The 25,228-nt window shown below is 44.8% G+C and overlaps 1 protein-coding gene across 1 annotated transcript in view; it reads left to right on the top strand.

The window, feature by feature from the left end:
• Positions 1–920: 920 nt before the first annotated feature.
• The window catches only part of TMEM132C (transmembrane protein 132C), a 280,537-nt gene continuing 256,229 nt past the window's right edge, over positions 921–25,228 (top strand). The window contains exon 1 of the mRNA XM_021668938.2: positions 921–1,803. Within this exon, the coding sequence (XP_021524613.2) occupies positions 944–1,803 (860 nt within the window). The 5' untranslated portion in view covers positions 921–943. The remainder of the gene's footprint in view (positions 1,804–25,228) is intronic.

Genomic DNA, 25,228 nt, shown 5'->3' with positions numbered 1-25,228 from the left:
TCCTTTTGACTTTATGGTGTTTTTGTAATGCAAATATTATAAAAATTATATAGGCAAATTTATTATTTTAAAAATTGCATTTAGATTTTGAGTCATCATTGTGAAGCTCTTCCTACACCCAGGTTATAGAGGAATTCATCCATGTTTTCTTTAGTGCTTAAAAGCAGTAACTTCTTTGATTTATATTCCAGATCCATTTGAAGTTTAATCTTATGTATGGTGTGGGTGTGGATCTACTTTTTTCTTAATGGCTGTACAGTTGTCCCAGCATCAGTGATTTAAAAGTCAACATTTGCAGCAGGTGCAGTGGCTCATGCCTGTTGTCCTAACACTTTAGGAGGCTGAGGCGGGAAGATTGCTTGAGCCCAGGAGTTCGAGACCAGCCCAGGCAAAATAGTGAGACCCTCATCTCTATTAAAAAAAATTATAAAGAAGAAGAAAAGGTCTATGTTTACCTCAGTATTTGAGATGCTACCTTTATCACTGACTAAACTTCCATATGTTCTTGGGTTTATTTATGGACTTTATTCATTGGCCTGTTTTGCTATTCATGTACCAGTGCCATTCAGTACATTTTAAACTCATGCAGATTACTAATAAAATACCCATTTTACTCCTATAGGTAATTTACCAGCATTCTGTTAAGTTGAACTCTATGAAATTGCCACCATTCAATGAGTCTTACTCTACCGAATTCTCATTTTCATATGTTTCAACCTAATATAAGTATATGCATAATTCGTGGCCCATGTAGAATCGTTTAATGACTTATTCCAGAAAGAATATAAAAATTCTAGCCAAGCGGACTTCCGAATTTCTATCCCTCATTTCTAAATGACTTACAGACCTAACAGCTAATGAGGAGCCTATTAATAATCCCGTGTTCGTCTTTTTCTTTCTTTTTCCCCTTTTAGTGATAGAGGGTCACGGGGTCACAGACAACATGCAGAGATTCTCCTCGCTGCCACCTTACCTCCCCGTGAGCTACCACATCCTCAGAGCAGAGACCTCCTTCTTCCTGAAGGAGGCCAACCAGGACCTGCTGCGGAACTCCAGCCTGCGGGCCCGGGTGGAATCCTTCTTTACCTACAAAACCAAGCAGCTCCCAGTACTGAATGCCAGCTATGGGCCCTTTTCCGTGGAGAAGGTTGTGCCTCTGGACTTGATGCTGACTTCAAACTTTTTAGGTCCAACCAGTAAGTTTAGTTTCGACTGGAAACTGAAAGCCCACATCCTGAGGGATCAAGTCTACCTGAGCCGGCCCAAAGTGCAGGTTCTGTTCCACGTCGTGGGCAGGGACTGGGACGACCGCAGCGCCGGGGAGAAGCTGCCGTGCCTGAGGGTCTTTGCTTTCCGAGAGACCAGAGAGGTGCGGGGCAGCTGCCGGCTGCAGGGGGACCTGGGGCTGTGTGTGGCCGAGCTGGAGCTCCTGTCCAGCTGGTTCAGCGCCCCGACGGCGGTGGCCGGGAGGAGGAGGCCCGTGGACCCGCCGGAGGGGACCCCCGTGGAGCTCTACTACACCGTGCACCCAGGAAACGAGCGAGGGAACTGTGCCGGGGGTGACCTCAGGAAGGGCAACGCCATCCGTCCAGGAAAGGACACGCTGGAGGAACCCACGTCCCACCTGCAGAGGATCGGCACCGTCCGCCTTCACCGGGCCCAGGACAGCGCCCAGCTCAGCGAGCTGCGTCTGGATGGTAACGTGGTCGTCTGGCTGCCCTCCAGGCCGGTCAAGCAGGGAGACGTGGTCACGGCCTATGTCACCATCTCCAGCAATTCCTCCGTGGACTTCTTCATCTTGAGGTAGGTGCCCGTGCCTGCCCCTGCTCATCTTTGGCATGCCTGGTGTGAGATTGGGTTCCACGCTTGGCAGATAGATATTCAGGAAGCGTCGATTTTCACTACCTTTGGCAGATAGATATTCAGGAAGCGTCAATTTTCACTACCTTTGGCAGATAGATATTCAGAAAGCGTCAATTTTCACTACCTTTGGCAGATAGATATTCAGGAAGCATCGATTTTTACCACCTTCAGGGGCCTGTGAGCATTAGCAGGGGATGCCAGGTTATGCACCTGCCCACATGCTCTCAACAGCGCTGCTTACACTGTGGGTTATGGAGGGAAGAAGAGGCAAAGGGCGGGCAGAATTTATATCCAAAAGGAGCAAGACGAGTGTAATCCTCCCTCTAGACCTTCCATTATCCTCACACCTGGAGACTGCTTCTGCTGTGGTTGCTTTGATGCGATACCATTTGAGTTGCATGATTGAAAGTCCGTGTTCAGGAAGCCCAAGAGAAGGCAGCAGACTGATGACGTCTCACCTTGGGTGTATATATGAAAAGAGCCAAGCATAGTACCCTTTTTCTTAATTAGGTGGGGTTAACTGTTGCCAGTTAGTGTCTGGGAGGCCTTAGTGCATGGGTGTAGCTTAGCAATAATTAAGCGAACATGCCCGGCACTAAACTCTTCAGCAAAGGTATTCCATCTTGTAAAGCAAATAAACAAAGCGGCAGAATAATCCACCTGCTTTCACCACTGCGGGTTCGGCAGACAGCGGCGTCAAAGCTGTCACAGGGCTGCTCTTCACTCTGCATAACGATTCTAAAATTTGGTACAGGAGCACGTATTTCCTGAGGATAATTAATACTGGGGCAAAATTCACTTAAACCAAATCCTCTTAAAATGTGGACTAGAATGTCATAATAGTGAAAAAGTTGTTTGTTTGAAATATGTTTAAAAAAAATGGGATAAAGATTAAGGTTTTTTTCTGTTATAGTTAAGAAGGAGGTAGGTTGTAATTGTGGCTGTGCTTTGGTTCTTGCTAGAATATAGCCTTAATCACATTTTGAATGAGTTGCCTCAAAAAATATTTGCAAGCAAGAATGATAGGATATCACTCCGTATTTTGTTTCTGTTTACCTTTTGTCATATGAACATGAGGATGCTTATTTTTAAGGGTTTTTTTTTGTTCTGCTTGTTTTTGTTTCTTCATTTACAAAAAGGTTCAGAGATTTCCATTAGTTTCTCGTCTTACTCCTTCAGATTCAAGTAATTGTCTTCTGAAGTATGCATCTTGTCATTACCATTATTTTTCCTTTCGATTTTTAAGTGGACTAATTTTGCCAGTGTTTTTTGGACATGCTTGGAGGACTGTTATGACATCCCTTTCAGCAACGTCATGAAATCCTACACCTTTTATGAGATTTACTGTACGAGGGACTCTCATTGCATTTGCGTTGTGAACCTTGGTGGTCCGTGAGGGACCTGCTGACATCATGGTGGGGAGGGACAGGTCTCACTGTCGGTGAATCGGCGGCTTATTGAAAGTATCATGACATTGTCACTGTGGGGCCATGAGAGCCAATATTTCAGATAAAAGGACCTGGATATTGGGTTTGCTTCTGCCTGGCTTGGATTCGAAGAGATACTGCTCTGGGAGGTCTGAGTTTAATTTTTGGTGAGCCCTTTGCCCCCTGAGTTTCAGATCAATCATGAAATAACTGCATCTATCCCTGGCTTTGGAAGCTGGAGACAGAAAGACCAGGGAACTAATGGCATGCTAAGTAGTTGTAAAATTTTAGAGTGATCATTTTCCCCCTTGCACTTGGTTAACTTCTGTCTTCAGAAATGCAGGCTCCAGTGTCACCAGGGTGAGCATGAGCCAAGCCACTTGGGTCCCTAGGTCTAAGGTGCACAACCTTCCAGCTGTATCCGAAAGGGATGCTTTAGCCAGGCTCTTCAGAGAGGAGCATCCGTTTTCTGAATTTTTCATCACAAAGATAGGCATGGTGGTGGTAAACAAAGGTCTTCCAACCAGCTGACCTCAATTCTGATCCTGTCTCTTCTACTTACAGACTAACCTCTGCATGCCTCAGTTTCCTCCTCTCTAAAGCAGATGTAATTACAGTACCTGCTCCCATGGGGTTGTCTCCTTTCAGTGGGCTAATATTTATTTGCAAATTGCTCATAACAGTGTCTGGTGCACTGAAAGTTCTCTGTCAATATTGAATATTACTAACAGGGCTGTTTTTAAGCATCCATCAAACCTTCAATAAGCATTGAATTCTACCTTCGCAGTAAAAGGACATTGTGTGTTGTGTAAAACAACTCCAAAGTTTATTCTCAAAACTGTATTATTCCCATCGTACTACGATTTTGTTTAAAGAGCGGTGTCTTTGTGTAATGACAGAAGCACTTGTAGCACAGAGGGTACTGATGGCGTGGTCCTGGGGTGTGAGACTTAGTCACATTTAATGGCACTGCTTGATGGCGTCAAGTGCAGCAGCTGTTTTTCCTTCCTTCTGATCTTTCCAATCACAGATCAAAGTCCTGGGGAGAGAAGATCCCCCTCGCCCCCTGTTCACCAAGATACGGCATGTGTTACAGATTTCCTTACCTCAGATTTTAAATTTGAAGCAAATTTCCTAAGGACTAAAAGCAATTGCTCATGAGAAAGTCTGAGCAGAAAACGTTCCCCAAACACAGGTGCTAACGCATGTCCTTGTGTCTCAGGCATGTCAGAATTCAATGAATAGGGAACAAATAAATCATCTGGAGACCCATCTTTGAGGTTCATTCTTACTCTGAAGATGGAATTTCACTATTAAAAAGGGGACATTATGGATGGTATACACATTTCAGAGCCTTGCCTTAATTCGAGTTGCCAAAATGATCTGCAGGCGACAGTGTGTCAAATGGAATTTTGCTCTGTGTGGAGTCTCTCTGTTTCTCTCCTTTTCTTCATCCCTCTCTCTCTGCCTCTCTCCAATTCTCCTGTTTCCCTAACATGATTGAAGGTACTTCTTTAAAAAAATTAAGCTTTTATGTTTTTAAATAATTATCAATTTGTAAGAAGTTGCAAAAATTATACAGTGATTTCCCATAGACCCCTCTCCCAGCTTCCACTGGTGGTAACACCTTATATAGCCATAGTGCAATATTGACACTGGGAAACTGGCATTGGCATAACGTTACTAACCAAACTAAAGCACATTTAGATCAGAATGTTGGTTTTAGGGCACCTTATCTCTTTCCAGCTTATCTGTGACTGAAGATATTTCCAAAGGCAAGGAAGTTCAGTTGGAATAATTAGTTCATTAGAACACCTGCCTGAGTCTCTCTGCGTGTCTGTTAGGAAAAGATGGGCTCGGTTTGCTTCTCCTGTGTTTTTAGGGAGTACAGAGAACTTCCTTCCAGTGCAGAGATGCCATCTTTCCAGGACCTCAGATATGTTGTGTGTTTCTGTATCATCAATTCAATGTGCAGGTGTCCAACCCTGGCCATTTGCCAGGCACTGTTCTACAGCAGTGAATGAAACAGACAAAACTCTGCCCCAGTGAAGCTTACATTCTGGTAGGCAAGATAAAAATAATAAAAATGTGTATGCATGCCAAGAAGTGACACAGCCAAAGGGCATAGTTCACACAGCCCCCAAGGCTGCAGGCACGCCCCTCTTTCTGAGTCTGGTATTTGTCAAGAAACCATTGGTATTTGGGCACCATCTACCTTAAGGTGGACAACATCTGAGAGGCCATCAAAGAGCTTAGCCTCAGCCAGCAGGTAAAGACAGTCCCTCGAATTCCATCCTGCATAACATGAGCTTTATGAATGGCAGACTCTCCAGGATGGGCAGGAGCTCTTCCATATGTCGGCTCACAGCTGGGTACAAGAAATGCACAATGCTAGATGCTAAGCGCCATGGAATTGCAGAGTGTACACAGCTTTGTGTTCTGTTGTCATTCACTTCTAATGCTACAAGGAAAAGTCTTGTGCTCTGTCAGCATACCTCTAACATTCTGGGAGCACCTACTAATCTTGCTTTTTTGGAACAAAGACAGGTCACTGTTTCCAAGCCTCCTTTTCTAGCTGGAATTTTAAAATTTTGTTCTGTTTTCATTGTTTATATTTATAGTTATTTTCTTTTGATAGCCCAAATACAAAACAAACAGTGGTTTTCCATTTCCACTGTGGATACAATATTTTTTTCATTCACTTGGTAAATATTGTCTCAATTAATATGTATTGAGCCCTGCCCATTTGCCAGGCATTGTTATATAGCATTGAATAAAACAGGCAAAACTTCCTGCCTGTGTGAAGCTTATGCCCTAGTGGAGGAGGATAAACATAATCAAAAGTGGACTGAGTGTGGTGGCTCACACCTGTAATCCCAGCACTTTGGGAGGCCAAGGCGGGTGGATCACCTGAGGTCAGGAGTTCAAGACCAGCCTGACCAACATAGTGAAACCCCATCTCTACTACAAATACACACAAAAAAGAAAAGTAGCTGGGCATGGTGGTGGGCACCTGTAATCCCAGCTACTCGGGAGGCTAAGGCAGGAGAATGGCTTGAATCTGGGAGGCAGAGGTTGCAGTGAGCCAAGATCACACCACTGATCTCCAGCCTGGGTGACAAGAGCAAAACTCTGTCTCAAAATAATAATAACAATCAAAATTACCAAGTGAATATGATGGATAGTGATGAGTGGCTTAGGAAAAAAATAAACAAGGGAGGAAGAATGAAAAGTGCTGAAAATGCAATTTAAATAAGCTGGCAGTCAAAGCAGGCTTTGCTGAAAAAGTGATATTTGAATCAAGCATGGTCTTGGCAGGGAAATGTGCAAAGGTCCTGGGGTTGCTTGCTTGGTTTGTCTCAGGAACAGCAAAGAGACAAATGTGGCTGAAACAGAATGGAAGATAGGAGAGGTAGGGGGAGGTGAGCTTAGTTGGGGGGAGCCGGGACTCACATCACTCAGGACTTTATGAGCCATTGTAAGGACTTGACTTTTGTTCCAGGTGAGATGGGGATGACTGGACGGCTTTGAATAAGGAATGTCACGATGTAACTTATTTTTATGTATAACAGTAATCTAGGTGAGAGAAGAGAGACTTAGATGAGGACAGCAGCAGTAGAGGTGTGAATGAGTGTGCAGATTCTGGATGAATTTTAAAGGTAGGACTGATGAGATTTGTGGGCACCCTGTGTGAAGGAGACACAGAGCGTCAGGATGTTGGGGATGAAGCTCAGAGCTGCCATTCCTGTGATGGAAAGCCTGTGGGAGAGGCAGGTTTTCCCTTTCTAGATAATGTATTATAATTTTAATTTAATTCAAATGTGCTTTAATGCTTAAAATCATTGTTTCAAGGAAAAAATATTCAAGAAGCAAATAGTATAAGAGGATGTACACAGATGTGGCAATAATAGTGAAGTTTGGGAACCAACACTGTATTTTTGCATTGCGGTAGCTTTAGGAGTACACGTGGATTTTGGTTATAGAAATGAAATACACGGTGGTGAAGTCTGGGATTTTCGTGCACCTGTCACCAAACTAGCGTACATTATACCCAGTAGGTAATTTTTCATCCCACAACTGCCTCTTGCCCTCTCCACTTCCGAGTCTAATGTCCATTCTACCACTCTGTACGCCCCTGTGTACCCATAGCTAATTGCAGAGATGTGGAATCAACTCATAAAGAACATGTGGTGTATATATCATCCGCCTCTCTTCAGCTGCCTTCACTATGGCTGCTGGTTAGATCACAGGAGACATCCACCCAGGACACAGAATGTGGGATCACCAAGGTCCGTCGCTGGATCTTTTCTATTGGGAAATTCATGGGGGACATGCAGGAGACCCTGAATGGTCTCTCCTCAGGGTGAAACCCAAGGACTTGCTCCAGTCACTCTTTGCACAGTGGCGTCCCTGACAAAGCTGCGACATTTGGAGAGGGCTTGGACTTCTTGGGAAGTTTTATGGGACTAATAGCATACATGGAAACTTGGCATGAACCTCTTTGCAAGATCATTTTCACAAAGGACACTCTTCTGTGAGCGAAAAGAAGCAGACTGGATTTTGTGTGCAACTCCACAAAGTAAATTCAAAGGCAACCCTTGCTTTATAATCAGATTGGTTCATGAGACTCAAAAGTCAAGGTGTGGAAGATGGAATCTTTGTTTCTTGTAGCTATAATGTTATTTTGGAAGCCTATTTTAGAAAATAAAAAGTAAGACTGGGCACGGTGACTCAGGCCTGCAATCTTGGCACTTTGAGAGACCAAGGTGGGTGGATCACGAGGTCAGAAGTTCGAGACCAGCCTCACCAAGATAGTGAAACCCCATTTCTACTAAAAATACAAAAATTAGCTAGGCGCGGTGGTGGCACATGCCTGTAATCCCACCTACTTGTGAGGCTGAGGCAGGAGAATTGCTTGAACCCAGGAGGCAGAGGTTGCAGTGAGCCGAGATTGTGCCACTGCACTCTAGCCTGGGTAACAGAGCAAGACTCAGTCTTAAAAAAAAAAAAAAAGAAAAAGAAAAGAATAAAATAATTACCAACATAAATGAAGAACAGATATACAGATAGGTTTTACAAGTACTTACAAGTGTGTCGGCTCATAAGGGTAAGTCCTTTTTCCATCTCTCTACTCACTGCTGTATCCCCAGCCCTTGGTGTATGACTTAGCACAAAATAAAGCCCCAGTAAACATTTACTGAATAAACGCAAAATCAAATGCCTAATATCAAACCTATTTCATAAACATTCCTTTTCATGGATCTTTTCTTTCATAACTGACTGAGTTTTATTGAAATACAGATCAGGATTCCTTAGAGAAAACACAGGCATCATTTACTTTTCCAAGGATGTTTAAGATATATTGACAATGGAGGTCGTCAGTTCTGAAAATTCCCACTGCCACCTCAGTGTACCTCCGTGCCCCTGAACACCTCAGGATGCTGAGGATGGTACGACTTCCCCATGACTGCCTCCCGAAGCCTAGCTTACACTAGCTCACAGAAGCACTCTGCAGTCAAAATCAGTGTGTGTTTGACTCAACTTGCAGGTTATAAGTAAGTAGGTCGGTCTTGACCCTGCAGGCGATTAAAGCGAAGAACTGGGGGATGGGGCGTGAACCTTTGGCCTTGTCGGTAAGACACTTAAAGAGCAAAGGTGGTGATCATTCATCCTCTCCAATTTAAAGTAGGCTCGCTTAATTGAAAAATGTGATTCAGAGACATGGAAGGGATTTGTTCTCTACTTGTAACTAATTCTGAACCCCGCATAAGGGATGCTAAGAGAGTCATAAAGCCTCGTTCCTGACTGGGAGATTATACTCTGCTACTAACATGAATTTATGCACAGTAAATAGACACATCCCCATGTCGCAATGCAATGAAGAGAGATGCTTAGCATAGGGACTGGCTTAGTCTACGCCAGGGTTTCTCAACCTCAATATTGTCGGCATTTTGGGCCAGATAATTCTTTTTTGTCGGGCTGCCTGGTGCATGGTAGGGTACTGGGCAGATCCTTGGATTCTACTCAACAGATCAAGTCCAGGAGCACCTCCACCTCTGCTCCAGTTCTGACAACCAAAATGTCTCCAGGCATCGCCAGCTGTTCTCTGGAGGACAAAATCACCCTGGCTGACAACATGAGCCTACACCCTTGATTTGCAGAGAACATAGATATCTGGATAGTCTGTGGCATGTGGGCCTTGTGATGGTCCTCAAACATAACTGAAAATAGAAGAGCAATTTACATTGCTTCTCTCTCCTTTGCTGGGTAGGTTTTGTATGTCAGGACTGATAATGGAGCCTTCGGGACATAAATCCTAAGAGATTTTTTTTTTTTAAGTAAAACACTGTGAAATAAGGAGGTAGTCCTCCCTCAAGAATAAAGACGGAACGAAAGACAGACTATTCTATGGCACGCATGCAGTCTTTAATAGCCCTTGCTTTGCAGCGGTGCACTCACAAAATAAGAGAGCAAGGAGCTGCTCTCAGCCACAGCTCTCAGCCCTAGCCGTGGGGTATGGGGCCTCCTGGTTCATTAGTTCCGTCCTGCTTTGACTGCTGGATGAGGCCCAGTCATTTTATTAGTAACTAACTCTCCGCCAACCAAGCCAACACCATGCTGCATGTGCTTAACAGCCACGTATGGCCTCACCACGTTCCAATAAACAAAAAGGATGAGGAGTGGGTGCAGGGAAGAAAGTCTTTGAAGAAATGTGCTATGATTTATGCAAGAATACTGAGAGAAGTATTATTTTTCCAAACAGGATGAGGTTTATAGGTGGATTCATTTCTAGAATCTCACTGTATGTGAAGGAAATTCAGGTGGAGTTGAAAGACTGGTTTTTTCCTGTAGTCCCAGCTACTCTGGAGGCTAAGGTAGGAGGATTGTGTGAATCCAGGAGTTCAAGTCCAGCCTGGGCAACATAGTGGGACCCTGTCTCTTAAAAAAGAAAGTGGCTTTCACCCCTTTTAAAAGGACTTTGGGAGGTTAATCCATTGCAGACTAAACCTAAGTTTCTAAGCAGCTCAGGGCAAAGGGCAGCGTCACAGATTCCCACGGGAGGGTGACAGGTGGGATTCACGGATCACGCCTGCCCTCATGGACGAAAGCCAGTCATGGATCCTCAGAAGTGAGTTTCCTACTTATGCAAGAAATATACACGATTACAAAATACATAAATGCTCACAACAGCTTTCCTTTTGATGGCTGAATAATATATCCCTGTATGCACAGATCAGCTGACGAACAAATGAGCAAAATGTGATATTTGCATGCAATGATATATTATTCAGCCATAAAAGGAATACACTACTGATAAATGCTGCAATATGGATGAACCTTAAAAGTATGATGCTAAGTGAAAAACAAAAAGCCAGACACAGAAGGTCACGTATTACTCGACTCCATTTATATGCAATGTCTAGAATAGGCATATCCTTAGAGACAGAAAGCAGCTTAGTGATTGCTAGGACAACGGGAGATGGCATGTGGGGAGGGACAGCCAGTGGGTTTGGGGTTTCTTTTTGGGGTGACAAACACATGCTAAAATTAGGTAGTGGCGATGGTTGCACGACTTTGTGAATATACTAAGTACTGAATTGTGTACTAGACAAAATGATATCCCAAGAGATGACGTGTGGCATAGAAAAGGCTGCTGACCTTGATTTTTCTTTACTGTCTCTAAACTAACGACACATTAAACATTGAGCCGATTTTCAAAAATTTATCCTGCAGATGGTTTACCCACTGGGTGGCCACATGTTTTGCTTTGCCCATTCCTTAACAAGGGTTTTAGGACCAGGCCACTCTTTCTAATTTATTATTACACTTAGTACTGTATCACATTTAGAAACCTCTTCAACATTTTTGATTAGTGAGACTGGCCAAAACAAGGACCAGCCAACTTCAATCTGATACGTGGGTTGAAGGTGGCAAACTTCAGTGCGTATATGTCTGGCCAGGGATATAGGTGAGGGAAGCTCCTGCGGGGAGGGAGAGGGAGTGGTAAAGGGATATTTGAAAGGGCCTCAGCATCCCCCCACCATCATCTCCATTAGCCAGGCCCTCAGGCCACCCAGATCAACACATAATCTAATGAAGACACTATATCCATAATGCAAAACCAGTTCTGATGCAAACTCTCCACCTGCACACCATGACTAGCCTTTTGTGCATACCCTAACCCCTTCCCCTTGGCACTCACCTGGGAGGGGCCACAGTGAATGGCACTCACGCGTGTGCCCTGCTGAAGGGTGCAGCCACATTACAAGTCCTCTCGATTTCAGACATGCCAGAACCCAAGACCACAGCAACCAGTCACTGGCTCTAAAGAGAAACTGGAAGTGGAAGGTGACAGCAGAATCGCTTTCCACCACCACTGCACAGGCGGGGGACTTCACTGTGTCTCTTGGTTTAAATCATGCCTCAAAGCAGAACGATGCATCAGTTTCCTGTGGCTGTCATAACAAATTGCGCCCAACTTGGTGGCTTGAAACAGCAGAACTTTGTTCTCTCACATTTCTAGGGGCCAGAAGCCTGAAATCAGGGTGCCAGCGAGGCCATGCTCCCTCCGAAGGCCCGAGAGGAGGCCCTTCCTTGCCTCTGCCGGGTCCTCCACGGTCCTTGCTTGTGGCCACATCTCTCCAACATCTGGCCCTGTCTTATGTGAATTTTCTCCTCTGTGTCTCATATCCCTGTCCCTTTTCTTACTGGGATACCTGTGTTTGAGTTTCAGGCCGACCCGCATCCAAAAGGCTCTCATTTGGGGATCCTTAACTAATTCCATCTGCAAAGGGCCTGTCATTCTGAAGTTCCAGGTGGATGTGAATTTGGGGGTGGGTGGGAGGCAGCATTCAACCCATTACTGAGAAGACAGGCTGCCCCGTGTGCTTCGGAGCCTGCCACTCTGTCATGCCTTGGTTCTTTTCAATTGCCGCATGCCCCTTGGCAACGCCAGGCCATGTTCCCCGTGGTGGAAAAGCAAAGTTACAAATGGGAATTTGGACCTTCGCCACGTGGAGAATAAACTCCTCTCTGCCAGAGGAGTGTAGACCGCACTCTCAAATCCACTCTTCTGAGTACTGAGTACAGCCCGTGTGTATGCTGTTATAGCTTAATTTCAGGGAGTGCGGTCTATTCTTACCTACTGGACGACTGAGGATATGAGAAAGCCTCGAAGGCACTGTCCAGATAGCTGGCTTGCCCTATGTCCTCATTGGCTGTCTCTTTCCTCCGGGGAATAATCACCCTGCAGGCTCCAGTGGATTCCTCAGGAGCAAGCTGACCATTCCCAGACTCCTCGTTAGCAGGGGAGACCCTAAAACCCGATCAAGTTTGCATTGACTGCAGAGTTGGAGCGAATTCAGAGAACTCTGGAAACTCATTTTCCCACAGTCTGTCTAAAATTCATTTCCCCTGTTGAATGTCTCCAAAGGAAGGGTTTGTTTTCATTTTCTTCAGCTTGTCATTTTAAATGTATTCTTCTGGAACAGAGAAAAGGAACAATTTTCTTTCTGCTTGGTAAGAAGTAAAGAAATAATGTTTCCTGCCCCGTCCCCCTGTCCCCTCCGCAGCTCCCCACAACACATGTGGTTGCCAGGCAGCCCAGCTCCCGTGAAACACTGGAGAGCGATTTTACTGTTGTGGGAAACATTTAAACATAAAATTGACTCCAGCTCTGTGAAAAGAGAAAGGAACCAGAGCCCTTCTGACCCGAATCCTGCCTTCTTTCTTCCACATTCTTTAGCCCATTTAAGTGCCGTCTTAGTTTTCGAGTTCTCCAAATCACAGCTTTGTCTGTTGTGAAAGATTTAGCCCGTGAATTAGTGGACCTGTGACACATAGTCCCTTTCTATCTAAAAATCTGGGGGAGGAGAGGAAGTCTAAGGTGGGAAGTGATGGTTTCAGAAAGCACTCCGGGTAGCCCAATATTCTGGGTTCCGAGACGTCCGTAGAGACCCGCACGCTGCCACCCGTTTCTGGTCGTGTCATTGCTCCAGGGCCCCTAAATATTACAATCCTGCACCATTTATGTCTTGAAACCACAAAAGTAATTAACTGAATTAAAATCTTGGCGAGACAGAGAGGGAAAAAAAAAAAATCCCTGTTTCAAAAGCATTCTGATTGCATCATGCTTGTTGAAAGTCTTTCCTGGAACCTCCTTGCTGTATCAGCTCCCACTTCCTGTGCCCCTAGAGAAGTGAGGAGTGTTTTGTTGTTGTTGTTTTGAGACACAGTCTCGCTCTGTCACCAGGTTGGAGTGTAGTGACCCAATCTCAGCTCAGTGCAACCTCTACATCCCGGGTTCAAGCGATTCTCCTGCCTCAGCCTCTGAAATACCTGGGACTACAGGTGCACGCCACCATGCCCAGCTAATTTTTGTATTTTTAGTAAAGACAGGGTTTCACCACGTTGGCCAGGATGGTCTCGACGTCTGGACCTCATGATCCACCCGCCTCGGCTAATTTTTGTATTTTTAGTAAAGATGGGGTTTCACCACGTTGGCCAGGACGGTCTCAATCTCTGGACCTCATGATCCGCCCACCTCGGCCTCCCAAAGTGCTGGGATTACAACTCCCAGCTCCTTCCCTTTAGCACGGCGCATATGTGAGCCACTGCGTCCGGCCGTGGTTGTTTGTATTAGTCCTTTGAGTTTCTACTTCCAAAGGTATAATTTTTTTTTTTTTTTTATGAAAGGTGGTGGTCTGGAAGTGGGGACATCCAGGAACATAGGAGGAGGGCGCAGTATAGACAGGATTGGGAGGGAGGGAGTAGGCAGGCTGTGGGTCTCAGGCTCAGCCTAGGACGCTTCCCCCAGGGCTGGATCCTCTGATTCCCTTTCCCCACTTTCCTCCAGGGTGGGATCCAAGCTCTCGAGGCCCCACCCAGCCACAGTAGGTGAGCGCATATCCACCAGAACGTTCTTCCTCCATCACCTTCCCGTTCAGGCACTCGTCTGGAGAAGCTCGGCATCCTCACCCCGGCTTGTGGCTCTCACTCAGAGGGAAACGCTCCTCAGTACAATGTTCAGGGGACAGAGGCCATCTCTCACGTTCCTTTAAATACCAGTGCCAATTGTCCTTTTGCTCTGAAATTGCCAGCACTGCAGACATGCTTTCCTGGCAAAGCCTTCTTTCTGTTGAATTTTCCAGAGGGATCTTTACAAACAGAATTTGCTACCACAAAATAAAAGAGTGCACAGCCTTTTCAGCTGTTCTTACCCAGTGCTGCCAGGATGGGACCTGTCGGTCCCGAGAGCCGGAGTGCTGACTCCTCCCAGGGTGGCTGCGTGGGCTACCCTACGGGGCTTCCAGATAATCCTATTTGTGTGGGGTTTGGCAAGTCACGCAGTCCTCATGTGCCGTGCAATCCTCTCAACAACCCATTCTACAGATGAGGAAACCGAAGCTCTGAGAGAAGAGAAATGCATTTGTCAAGCTTATTTTGGTTGCTACTCTAACTGACTTAAACTTCAAAAAGAATTTTTTCCCTACAACTAAAAATGTCAGGGGATTCACGTACAAATGCATCAGGGCATGAATGACGCTCCTGGGACTGAGTCTCCCTCACGTACTTGTGCAACTCCCATTCACCCACATCGTTCTCCTTCTCCTGCTGGTTCTCTACGTGGCCACCCCAGGGGTTCCCAGCTCCGACCCTGCTCAGAGTTTAAAGTAGGCTTCTTTTTTATAATAGGTGCAGTAAATTTCCTTAGACTGAGTTGTCTCCGCTTGGTGTGAGTCACACACCCACCTCTCATCCACTTGTTGTGGCCAGCAACTATCAACATACCCATTTGCCAGGCTACCCTCAGAGCTGGAAGTGGTAGATTAATCCCACCAAAAACATGCTGACTGTAAGTGTAGACAGAGTGGTTTGACAAAGAGAGAAATGAGGTACAGGGGCTGGAAGGAGAAGGATTCGTGTCATTCGCAGGGGGCTGCGGTAGGTGGCCACACCGATGGCACGGAGGAGGGCTGCAAGTTCAGAGATGGACAACTGAGTCCAAATCCTGCACCTGCAGCTTTCCAGCTGTGCCACCAGGCAGGCTCCCCAACCTTTCTGTGCCTCGGTTTCTACATAGAGATGAAAACAGTAACACTGGCTCAGGGTTACTGTGAGACTTCAGTAAGATAATTTTAACATATTTGCACATATTAAACACTTAATATTAACTCTATTTTCAATGCATTATTATTTTTATTATTACATGTATTTTTCTGGACATTACACCGAGTCTTTTGCAACTGTGCTTGAGTGAGCGCTTTTGATTGCAGCTGAAAGCATTGTAATTGATGAACTCCCATCTCTATAGCAGCATCTACCTTCTTTGGGAGGAGGGATGCCATCGCTTTCATTGAGGTAAACCAGATTTTTCAACAGGGGAAGAGTTTTACCCTCACTTCCACAGAGATATCTGCAATGTCTGGAGATGTTTTGGGTTGTGAAAATTCGAACCTCACAAAGACTATTCCAATTCCAAATGTCAGTCGATGTGCAGCAGTTGAGAAACGCTGAGATGAAGAAATGGTTGATGGCTGTTTGGCTAGGGAGATGACCACAGCCATAGGTTATAACCAATTGCTGACCAGTCTGAAAAGCCACCATGCTTCTCTGTGGACCATGAATGTGCCTGTGAACACAGGCTGCTGAGAGCTGTCTGTCGGGAACCCAACAACAGCCTTTCCTGACAATGCAAGGAGCTCCGTCTCTTTGAAATGCTCCTCCCAGATGCATTGACAATGTGTTGCAGGTCATGTGTTGATAGGTCATGGAAATCAAGGCCAATTTTTACACTCACCAAAAAGCAAGGACCTGATCTAGTTAGCCTATACTTTGTAGTAAGTATATCCTAATATCCCTTCCTTTAGAAAACGACAAGAAGAATAGGGCTTTGATAACATCAGAGAGCAGTATTCAAAGATGGGGCTCACCCGGATAGCACACTGGCAGAAAGAGTGTCATGCCTTAATTATGATGCATTTCATCAGTTTCTGATGAGTACATCCCAAAGTAAGGCCCAGGCATGGTACTGGCTTTTAAAAGTGATGGATCACTGCTCTGTGTCTCAGATGGGCAAGGTAAGGGTGCAGCTGACAGACAAAATTATGCCATCCTGAGATGCACAGTGGGGAGAGGAGGACCAGGCATGCTGCGCATCACACTGGATGGGGGAAGGCACCATTTTCACCTCCCGGGGCAGGTGGCTGCAGGGTGCTGGGGGCGCTCAGCCTCCTTCTCAGTAAACTAGTGAGCTGCAAAGTCTCCAGGGAGTTCAAGAGACTCTTTCACCCATGACACTCCTAATAAGCCTGCAGTGGCCATTTAACCAGCCATCAGCCCACATTTGATGTAAGTGATTTTTCACCCTACTATGTTTTGTATGACAGCATCGTTCTTGCCAAGCTTGCAGCCATAGGGCAAGCATGTTCTACTGATGTCCCTATGGCATCGGATACCACAGCACACGTGACAGATGGGAGGGTGAAACCCTTGTCCAAGTAAATTAAATGCAGACCAGGCCTGAAAAATTCCTCAGCAGACAAAAACAGGCCTCTTAAGTGACCTTAACGTTGCTTGATTTGCAAACATAACCAGAGCTTAACTTGAACCATTTCTTGTAAATGCATATTTTAAAGAAAAAATAAGACTTAAGCTCAATCCATCAGAAGCAAAACAAACTCTACAATGATACAGGCATACCTTGTTTGATGGTGCGTCATGTGATTTTTAAGAGGTGAACGTTTGTGGTCACCCTGCATTGAGCAAGTCTATGGGCGCCATTTTTCCAACAGCACGTGCTAAGTTCCTGTCTCTCTGTCACATTTCGACAATTCTTGCAATATTTCGAACAGTGTTATCATTATATCTGCTATGGAGATCTGTGATCAGTGATCTGTGATGCTCTATTGTATTGTTTTGGGGCACCATGAACTGTGCCCTGTAAGATGACAAACTTAATGTTGTGTGTGTTTTGACTGCTCCACTGACCAGCCACTGTCCCATCCCTTTCCCTCTCCTTAGGCCTCCGTATTCCCTAAGACATAACAATATTGACATTAGGCTAATTAATAACCCTTCAATGGCCTCTAAATGTTTCAGTGAAAGGAAAGGTCCCACATCTTTCCCTTTCAGTCGAAAGCTAGAAATGATGAAGCTTTGTGAGGAAGGCATGTGGAAAGCGGGAAGGCCAAAGGCGCGGCCTCTTGTGCCAGTTACCCAAGTTGCAAATGCAAAGAAAAGTTCTTGAAGGAAATGAAAAGCGCGACTCCAGTGAACACGCAAATGGAAAGAAAGCCAAACAGCCCTCTGGCTGATAAGGAGAAAGTTTTAGGGCTCCGGATGGAAAATCAAACCAGCCATAGTATTTCTGTAAGATAAAGCCTAATCCAGAGCATGGCTCTAGTTCTGTGAAAGATGAGAGAGGTGAGGAAGCTGCAGACGAAAAGTTTGAAGCTTACAGAGGCTGGTTCATGGGGTTGGCGGAAGGAAGCTGTCTCCATGACATAAAAATGTAAGGTGAGGCAGGAAGTAATCCAGAAGATGTAGCTAAGATCATCAGCGCAGGCGGCGCACTAAACAGCAGATCTCCAGCGCAGGGGAAATCGCTTCCTATTGGAAGAAGATGCCGTCTAGGACTTGCTTTCTTTCTTTCTCTATTTTTTTTTTTTTTTTTTTTTGAAACAAAGACTTGTTCTGTTGCCCAGGCTGGAGTACAGTGACACAGTCTCAGCTCACTGCAACCTCCCTTCCTGGGTTCAAGCGATTCTCCTGCCTCAGCCTCCCAAGTAGCTGGGATTAAAAAATTATGACTTGTTAAAAGCTCAGTTGATCATTAGCATTTTTAGCGATAAAATATTTTTAAATTAAGATATGTACATTATTTTTCAGACACCGACTATTGCACACTTAATAGCCTACAGTAAGTATAAACATAACTTTTATAAGTACTGGGAACCAAAAATAATCCGTGACTCACTTTATTTCACTGGTCCGCAACCAAATTTGTAGTGTCACTGAGGTGTGCATATACAATTAGGGACTTTCCAATGGGACAGACCAAATAAAACCAGTGTGTAACTAACCGATCCAATATTTGCTTTGCTTTACTTCTGTTTCTCTTCTGTGAAGGCCTCCACCTTCTGTTCCCTCCATGAGCTCTGAAATGCTTCTGGGTTGATGCTGCCCAATTCATGAATTATTTGCTTAAATTGTATTAAAATTTTTTATTGTGTCTCAGTTTCCCTTTTAACACCCTTGACTTTGGAACTGGGCAAAAAAATTGGGAAACTGTCATCAGTTTTTTTTTCTTATTGCAGAAAATTAGATAAAGTTTTCCTAAACTGAGGGTAAAATGAAAAAGAGTGGCAGATGGGACTTGGAAAAACTGAAGTGTCGGTAGGAGCCTAAGAGGATCCTCAGGCTCTGAGGATCTGAGAAACTTCTGGGAAATCTGGGAAAATCAAGAGGACAAGGGATATTTTTTTCTCTTTGAATAGAGCACAGGGAGCAAGCAAGATCTCAGAGTCCTGTGCCCAGCATGGAAGGACAGTCATGGGAATGTCTCTGAGATGCCTAGGCAGAAGGGCACGGCCCCACACGATCCCCTGTGTTTCCTGTGCAGTACAAAAGACAGAGGTAGAACTAAGAGAAAATTCTGGCTTTGTTACCAGAAAAAGAAGGCATCAGTGGGCTTCCTTGAAGGAGCTGCACTGATTTGGTAATGTTCTTTTAGGATACATGTTTCTGGATAGCAATATGGGCAGCAAGCCGATGCCAGTGTGACCCCATCCATAGCAGCTGGATGCCTCCACTCGCCTCCAGCCCCCAGAGAATATGGCTGCTCCCCTAGGGGTGGGAGATCATCAGCTAGAATGAACTAAATTGCCTTCAGCTGCAGCTAACAACGCTCAACCAACAGTAGCTCACACCAGTGGTTCTCAAAGTTGAGTGAGTACCAGAATCACCCGGGGGGGCTGTTGAAACAAACATTGCTGGGCCTCACTCTTAGAGATTATGATTCAGTATATGTGGAGCAGACCCAGATAATTTTTTTTCCTTTTTCGTTTTTTCTTTTTTCTTTTGAGATGGAGTCTCACTTTGTCACCCAGGTTGGAGTGCAATGGTGCGATCTCGTCTCATTGCAACCTCTGCCTTCCAGGTTCAAGTGATTATCCTGCCTCAGCCTCCCGAGTAGCCAGGATTACAGGCGCCTGCCGCCACAGCTGGCTAATGTTTGTATTTTTAGTAGCGATGGGGTTTCATCATGTTGGTCAGGCTGGTCTTGAACTCCTGATCTCAGGTGATCCGCCCTGCCTCTACCTCTCAAAGTGCTAGGATTACAGGCATAAGCCACCGCGCCCAGCCCAGGTAATTTTCTTTTTCTTCTTTTGGTGATGAGACGAAGTCTCCCTCTGACCCAGGCTCAAGCGCAATGGCATGATCTCGGCTCACTGCAACCTCTGCCTCCTGGGTTCACGCAATTCTCCTGCCTCAGCCTCCCAAGTAGCTGGGACTCCAGGCACACGCTGCCACACTAGGCTAACTATTTTTCTGTGTTTTAGTAGAGACAGAGTTTCACTATATTGCCCAGGCTGGTCTGAAGTCCTGAGCTCAGGCAGTCTACCTGTCTCAGCCTCCCAAAGTGCTGGGATTACAGGTGTGAGCCACTGCACCCGGCCCAGATACTTTGTATTTCTAACAAGTTCCTGGGTATTATAGGTTGAATTGTGTCTCAAAATACATATATTGAAGTCCTAACCCCCAGCCCCTCCAAATGTGACTTCATTTGGTACAGAATCATTGCAGATGTCATTAGTTAAGAGGAGATCAAAATGACTCCTAGAAGATTAAGGCAGAGATTAGGAAGGTCAGAGGTTAACAGCAAACTGCCAGAAATCCTAAAAAGAAACCAACTTCGCCGATACCTTCATCTTGGACCTCTGCCCTTCAGAGCTGTCAGACAATATGTGTCCATTGTTTAAAGCACCCAGTGAGTGGTACTCTGTTATGGCAACCCTAAGAAACTAATGCACCAGGTGCTGCTGCTGTTGCCAGTCAAGTGACCCAACATTAAGAACAACTGGCTTATAAATATAAGGGCATTAATTGCTTACTGAACAAGGAGCCTGAGCATGGGTTCAGTAGCTCCACACTGTCATGAACTCAGGATTTTCCCATCATGTTCCCCTGCCTTCCTCACTACTTACCCATGATGCCCCAGGGCTCACAAGATGGCCACCACCACCATCAAGATAAACTCACCAACTGTGAGTGGCCCATGCAGAAAGGAAGGGGGCAAAGATGGAAAATGAAGGACTGCGTTCTTGTATGTCTCTGCCTTTTCCAGGAGGAAAATCTTGCCCACAAGCCTGGCAGCAGACTTCTCATTACATCACATTGGCTAGAACTGGTTCTTTGAGCATATTTACACCATCTCTGGCAAAGGGGAAAAGGAGATGATGCCATCGTAAGTTATGTCTTTTATCAAATGTTTGATCTTATGTGTTTCCCTTAGAAAATTTTATTTCCGACTAGACTCGGAGTGGAAACTCTCAGAGAGGACAGCCCCCATCCCTGGGCAATCTGTTTCTGATATTTTTCTTTGGCCTGCTTTGTTCTCTTGGTCAGGAGTTTAGCGTCCTCTGTGATCTCTTTGCGCTTTTCTTAGTAGATAGTGTGATCTAGGAAGAGTGCAGTAATAAAATGCTGAACCTTGGGAGCGTTGGTCCTTGGTTCCTTATCTTCTATGTTCAGGGGCTTTCTCAAAACGTACTGGTGGAAATCATCTTCTACGGGGTGACTGCAAGTTTGAAAATTCTGTTAGCTCTTTTAGACCTCAGGTGACAAGGCACAGTAATATCAGTCAGTCCAAAAAAATTCCTTCTTCAAACCCCTGCCATGGTTTGGATGTTTGTCCTCTCCAAACTTCATGTTGACGTTTGAATCCCAGTGTTAGAGTTGGGGTCTAATGGGGGGTTTTGGGGTCATGGGGTGGATTTCAGGGTGGGGTGTGAGTGAGTGCTTGCTCTTTTAGTTACCATGAGAGCTGGCTGTTTAAAAGAGCCTGGCACCTCCTCCATACCCCATTCTCTCATGCTTCCTCTCTTGCTGTGTGATCTCTGCACACTGGCTCCCCTCCACTTTCCACCATGCGTGGAAACAGCCTGGGGTCTTCACCAGATGCAGATGCCCAATCCTGAACTTTCCAGCCATCAGAATTGTGAGCCAAATAAACTTTCTTTCTTTATAAACTACCCAGTCTCAAGTATTGTGTTATAGCAACACAAAATGGACTAAAACACCCACTTTTAAAATTCAGGTAAAATTCTCATAACATGAATTAACCATTTTAAAGTGAAAAATATGGTGGCATTTAGTACATTCACGATTTTGTGTGACCACCGTTTCTATCTAGTCCCAAAGCATTTTTGTCATTCCAAAAGGAAATCTCATACCCTAAGTCTCCCCTCCTGTCCTCCCCTACTCATCCCTCCTGTCTCCCCAGAGCCCCTGGAAGCCACTCGTCTGCTTTCTGTCTCTGAATTTCCTATTCCGCATTTCTCTCCACTTCATTTTCTTTCACAGTAATCAAGTTGAGAACACTCAGATTTGGATCTGCAATGCAACCTGAGCAGACTTTATCTTTTTCTCCCCCGAGTTCTCCTGAGTCTGTAATAAGGTGCCCCTCATTCAGTAGCAGGTGGGCAAGGTCAAAATTCCTTGCTTTATGGGGAAGACTTCTTGGTTGTTATCATAGATTCAGACCCTAAGACCTTTTCACGTTTCACCCAGAGTGTCAACAGCAACTTCTATGACCATATGCTTCTCATAAGCATATGGTCCAAAGCAGAGGTACAAAGTTGTCATTCATCCACTTCAATGAGTTTCTGACAGCCAATGGCTAGGAAGGAGTGGCTCATCTTCACCTTGAAGCATCTTTTTGTCCCCACAACACCATGAAAGTAAAATGTGTAAGTTATTTCTGGTGCATCTTTTGAGGCTGGGTACATGCTGCCCAGAGCACATTAGGGTCCACTTAGCCAGAAAGCAGAGCGATGTCTTTTGAATACAGGATATTGCCAATGCCCTGAGGCTCAATTTTATCAGCTTTTGGAGTAATAGCCAGAAAGAAAAATTAGTTCAATTATGGAGGTATGGGGGAAGCAAACTCTGGGTTTGTAAAATGAGATCTGTGCATTTTAGACTTATTATCCAAAAAAAAGTAATTGCCTAGTGTTTGACAGTGTTTTCAGTAGCGATACTATCTGGAGTCATTTCATTCAATACTTTATATCTTAGGAACTTCCAGAAAATTTGTGAAGAAGAACCTTTCTTTTCTCAGCAGGATGAAGCAATGATTCAGCTGCCAGTTTTCAACACACCCTACTCAAGGCCATCTGGAGACCCAGAGGCCCTCTCTCCTAAGCAGTATTTTTATCTCTACTCTCTGTAGCTGACTGTAGGGGGCGGGGGTTAAAGGGAGGGCATGATTGGATTTAACAGCATCCCCTACAGTAAGGGAAAGGCAGGCAGCAGGCGCATGAGCAGCAGATGATGCAGCAGCAGAATGAGTGATTCTGATGGTGCTCCCAGCAGTCTGTGAGCTTCCTTAGAGAACCGTCATATGGGATTGCCCCCTTGAGGGATCATTTCCCATCCAGCCTCCTGGAGGGAATGTCTGGCTGCTTCACAGGGTATGTTGTACCATGTATTGCAAAACAACGTGAGAACTTTTGCTTTTCTCTTTCTGTTTAGAGGTATCCTTTGAAGGGAGGAGATGTCTAATTATAATCTTTCTGAGATGCTTATGAATAACCACAATTGGAAAGAATTTTCTCAGCCAAAGGATATTCCTCCCATTCTCCTGTCTGGGGCTATCCATGTTAAAATCAGGTGCTAACTCCAACTCAAAGGTCACAACTAGTGGCTTCTGGCTATATCACTCCCACAATTATGTTGTATTTACTCTCTATAAGGCTTTAAACATAAGATGAATCAGTTTCTCTTTTAGTTGTAGTTCTCAGTTGCAAATGACAGAATCCACTCTAGCTACGTTAGACAAAAAATGAATGTAGAAAAGATGGTAGGTCGCTCACAAAATCTTCATGAGGAACGGAGCCATACTTAGGACCCACAAAGCTAAGAGTAATAATCAAATCCCTCTGTTGGGGACATCTCCAAGAAAGGGCCTGCTGCCACAGCCCCTGAATGAGGCCTTGCAGTTGTCACTACCAACACTAAATACTATGACCACATCTCTGCTGCCCTCCAAAATCAATCCCTCTTGCCAAGGAATACATCTTTTTATTCTCTTCTAAATTAGTATATCACATGGCCATATCTGATTGGTTGAGAGCTGGTCACATGACTTCTTGCTAGCTGCAAAGGAGTCTGGGAAAATGAGTTTCTGGCTTCTGTCTTATGAAGATGATAATGGGGACCTGATAGATGGTGGGTATCCAAATCTATCCTGATATGATGGTGGGTATCCAAAAAGCGAGAGCAGCCAGATGCAGTGGCTCATACCTTTAATCCTAGCACTTTGGGAGGCTGAGGCAGGTGGATTACTTGAGATCAAGAGTTCAAGACCACCTTGGCCAACATGGTGAAACCCCATCTCTACCAAAAATACAAAAATTATCTGGGTGTGATGGTGCACACCTGTAGTCCTAGCTACTTGGGAAACTGAGGCGGGACAATCACTCGAATCTGGGAGGCGGAGGTTGCAGTGAGCCAAGATTACGCCACTGCACTCCAGCCTGGGTGACAAGAGTGAAACTCCATCTCAAAACAAAACAAGCAAACAATAAAAACAAAAAGCAAGAACAGTATCTAACCTAGTCACTAATACTTTTCTAAAAACCCAAGAGATTTCACAAAGAAAGTCAGGCATTCAGCTCTTCTTGGAAACCTGAGTCAGGCAGTGCCAGGTCAGCAGTCTACATGATGAAGAATATGATGGCTCCGCTTTGCAATCTTAGGCAGTTCTGAGGAGTCGCGTCTCCTGGGCCTTAGTCTTGTCTTCTGTAAAAAAGGAATCTGGCTTCAAGACTCTGAAACCTCAGTCCCCTCCCTGTCTGTTTAGCACCATCATCACTCACCTCCTCCCCTCCAGAAGAAAGAATTGCTGTTGGTTTCCGATTGATTTCTCCCTCATATAGTTTCTGTTCTTGCCAAGAATGTTTACCTTGAGTCGAATAAGACAGATCCAGAGTGTGGATTATTCTCCAGGGCATATGCACATGCAGTTTGGAGAGATGCTGGCAAACCTGGGGCCATGGGCCTTGCCCTGACTGTTCATTAGAGCCATCTGGAGAGAGATAGTGACATGCCTATGATATCCAGGTGTCTCCTAGAGATGCTGATTTAATTAGATTAGGGTGAGCTTCCAGCATTGGTATTTTTCTTCAGTTTTAGGTATAAAACTGTTAAAAAATTAAAAGAATTTTAATTTGGTCTGGCCTGGACTTTTCATAATGTCAATGTCTTAAAAAAAAAAAAAAAGGTGAGGGACAGAAACGAAAGAACAGTGACAAGTGCAATTCAGGATCCTGAATTCAGACACTGGGGAGAAAACATGCTGCAAAGAGTTTTTTTTGAACCATTTGAGATTTTAAAAATTAAGGTGAAATTCACATGACATAAAATGTACCATTTTAAAGTGACCAATTCAGTGGCGTATAGTGTATTCACAATGTTGTGCCACTGCTATCTCTATTAATAATTTCAGAACATTTTCATCACCCCACAAAGAAAAGCCATTCCTATTAAACAGTTACTCCCCATCTGTTTCTACCCCCAGCTCCTGGCAATTGGAGGAATTTGACTATAAACTATCTATTAAGTGGCATTTTTGAATCAATAAAAACTGCCTGAGTACAATCAGGATGTTGCCATCATAGGAGAAGTTTGTTGTTCTCAGGAGATGCACGTGGAGT

This window comes from Aotus nancymaae, unplaced genomic scaffold (genome assembly GCF_030222135.1).
Source record: "Aotus nancymaae isolate 86718 unplaced genomic scaffold, 86718_ANA_hifiasm-v0.15.2.pri h1tg000021l, whole genome shotgun sequence".
Classification (NCBI taxonomy): domain Eukaryota; kingdom Metazoa; phylum Chordata; class Mammalia; order Primates; family Aotidae; genus Aotus; species Aotus nancymaae.
Note: the sequence above shows the minus strand (reverse complement) of the source record. Positions and strands in the feature narration are given on the sequence as shown.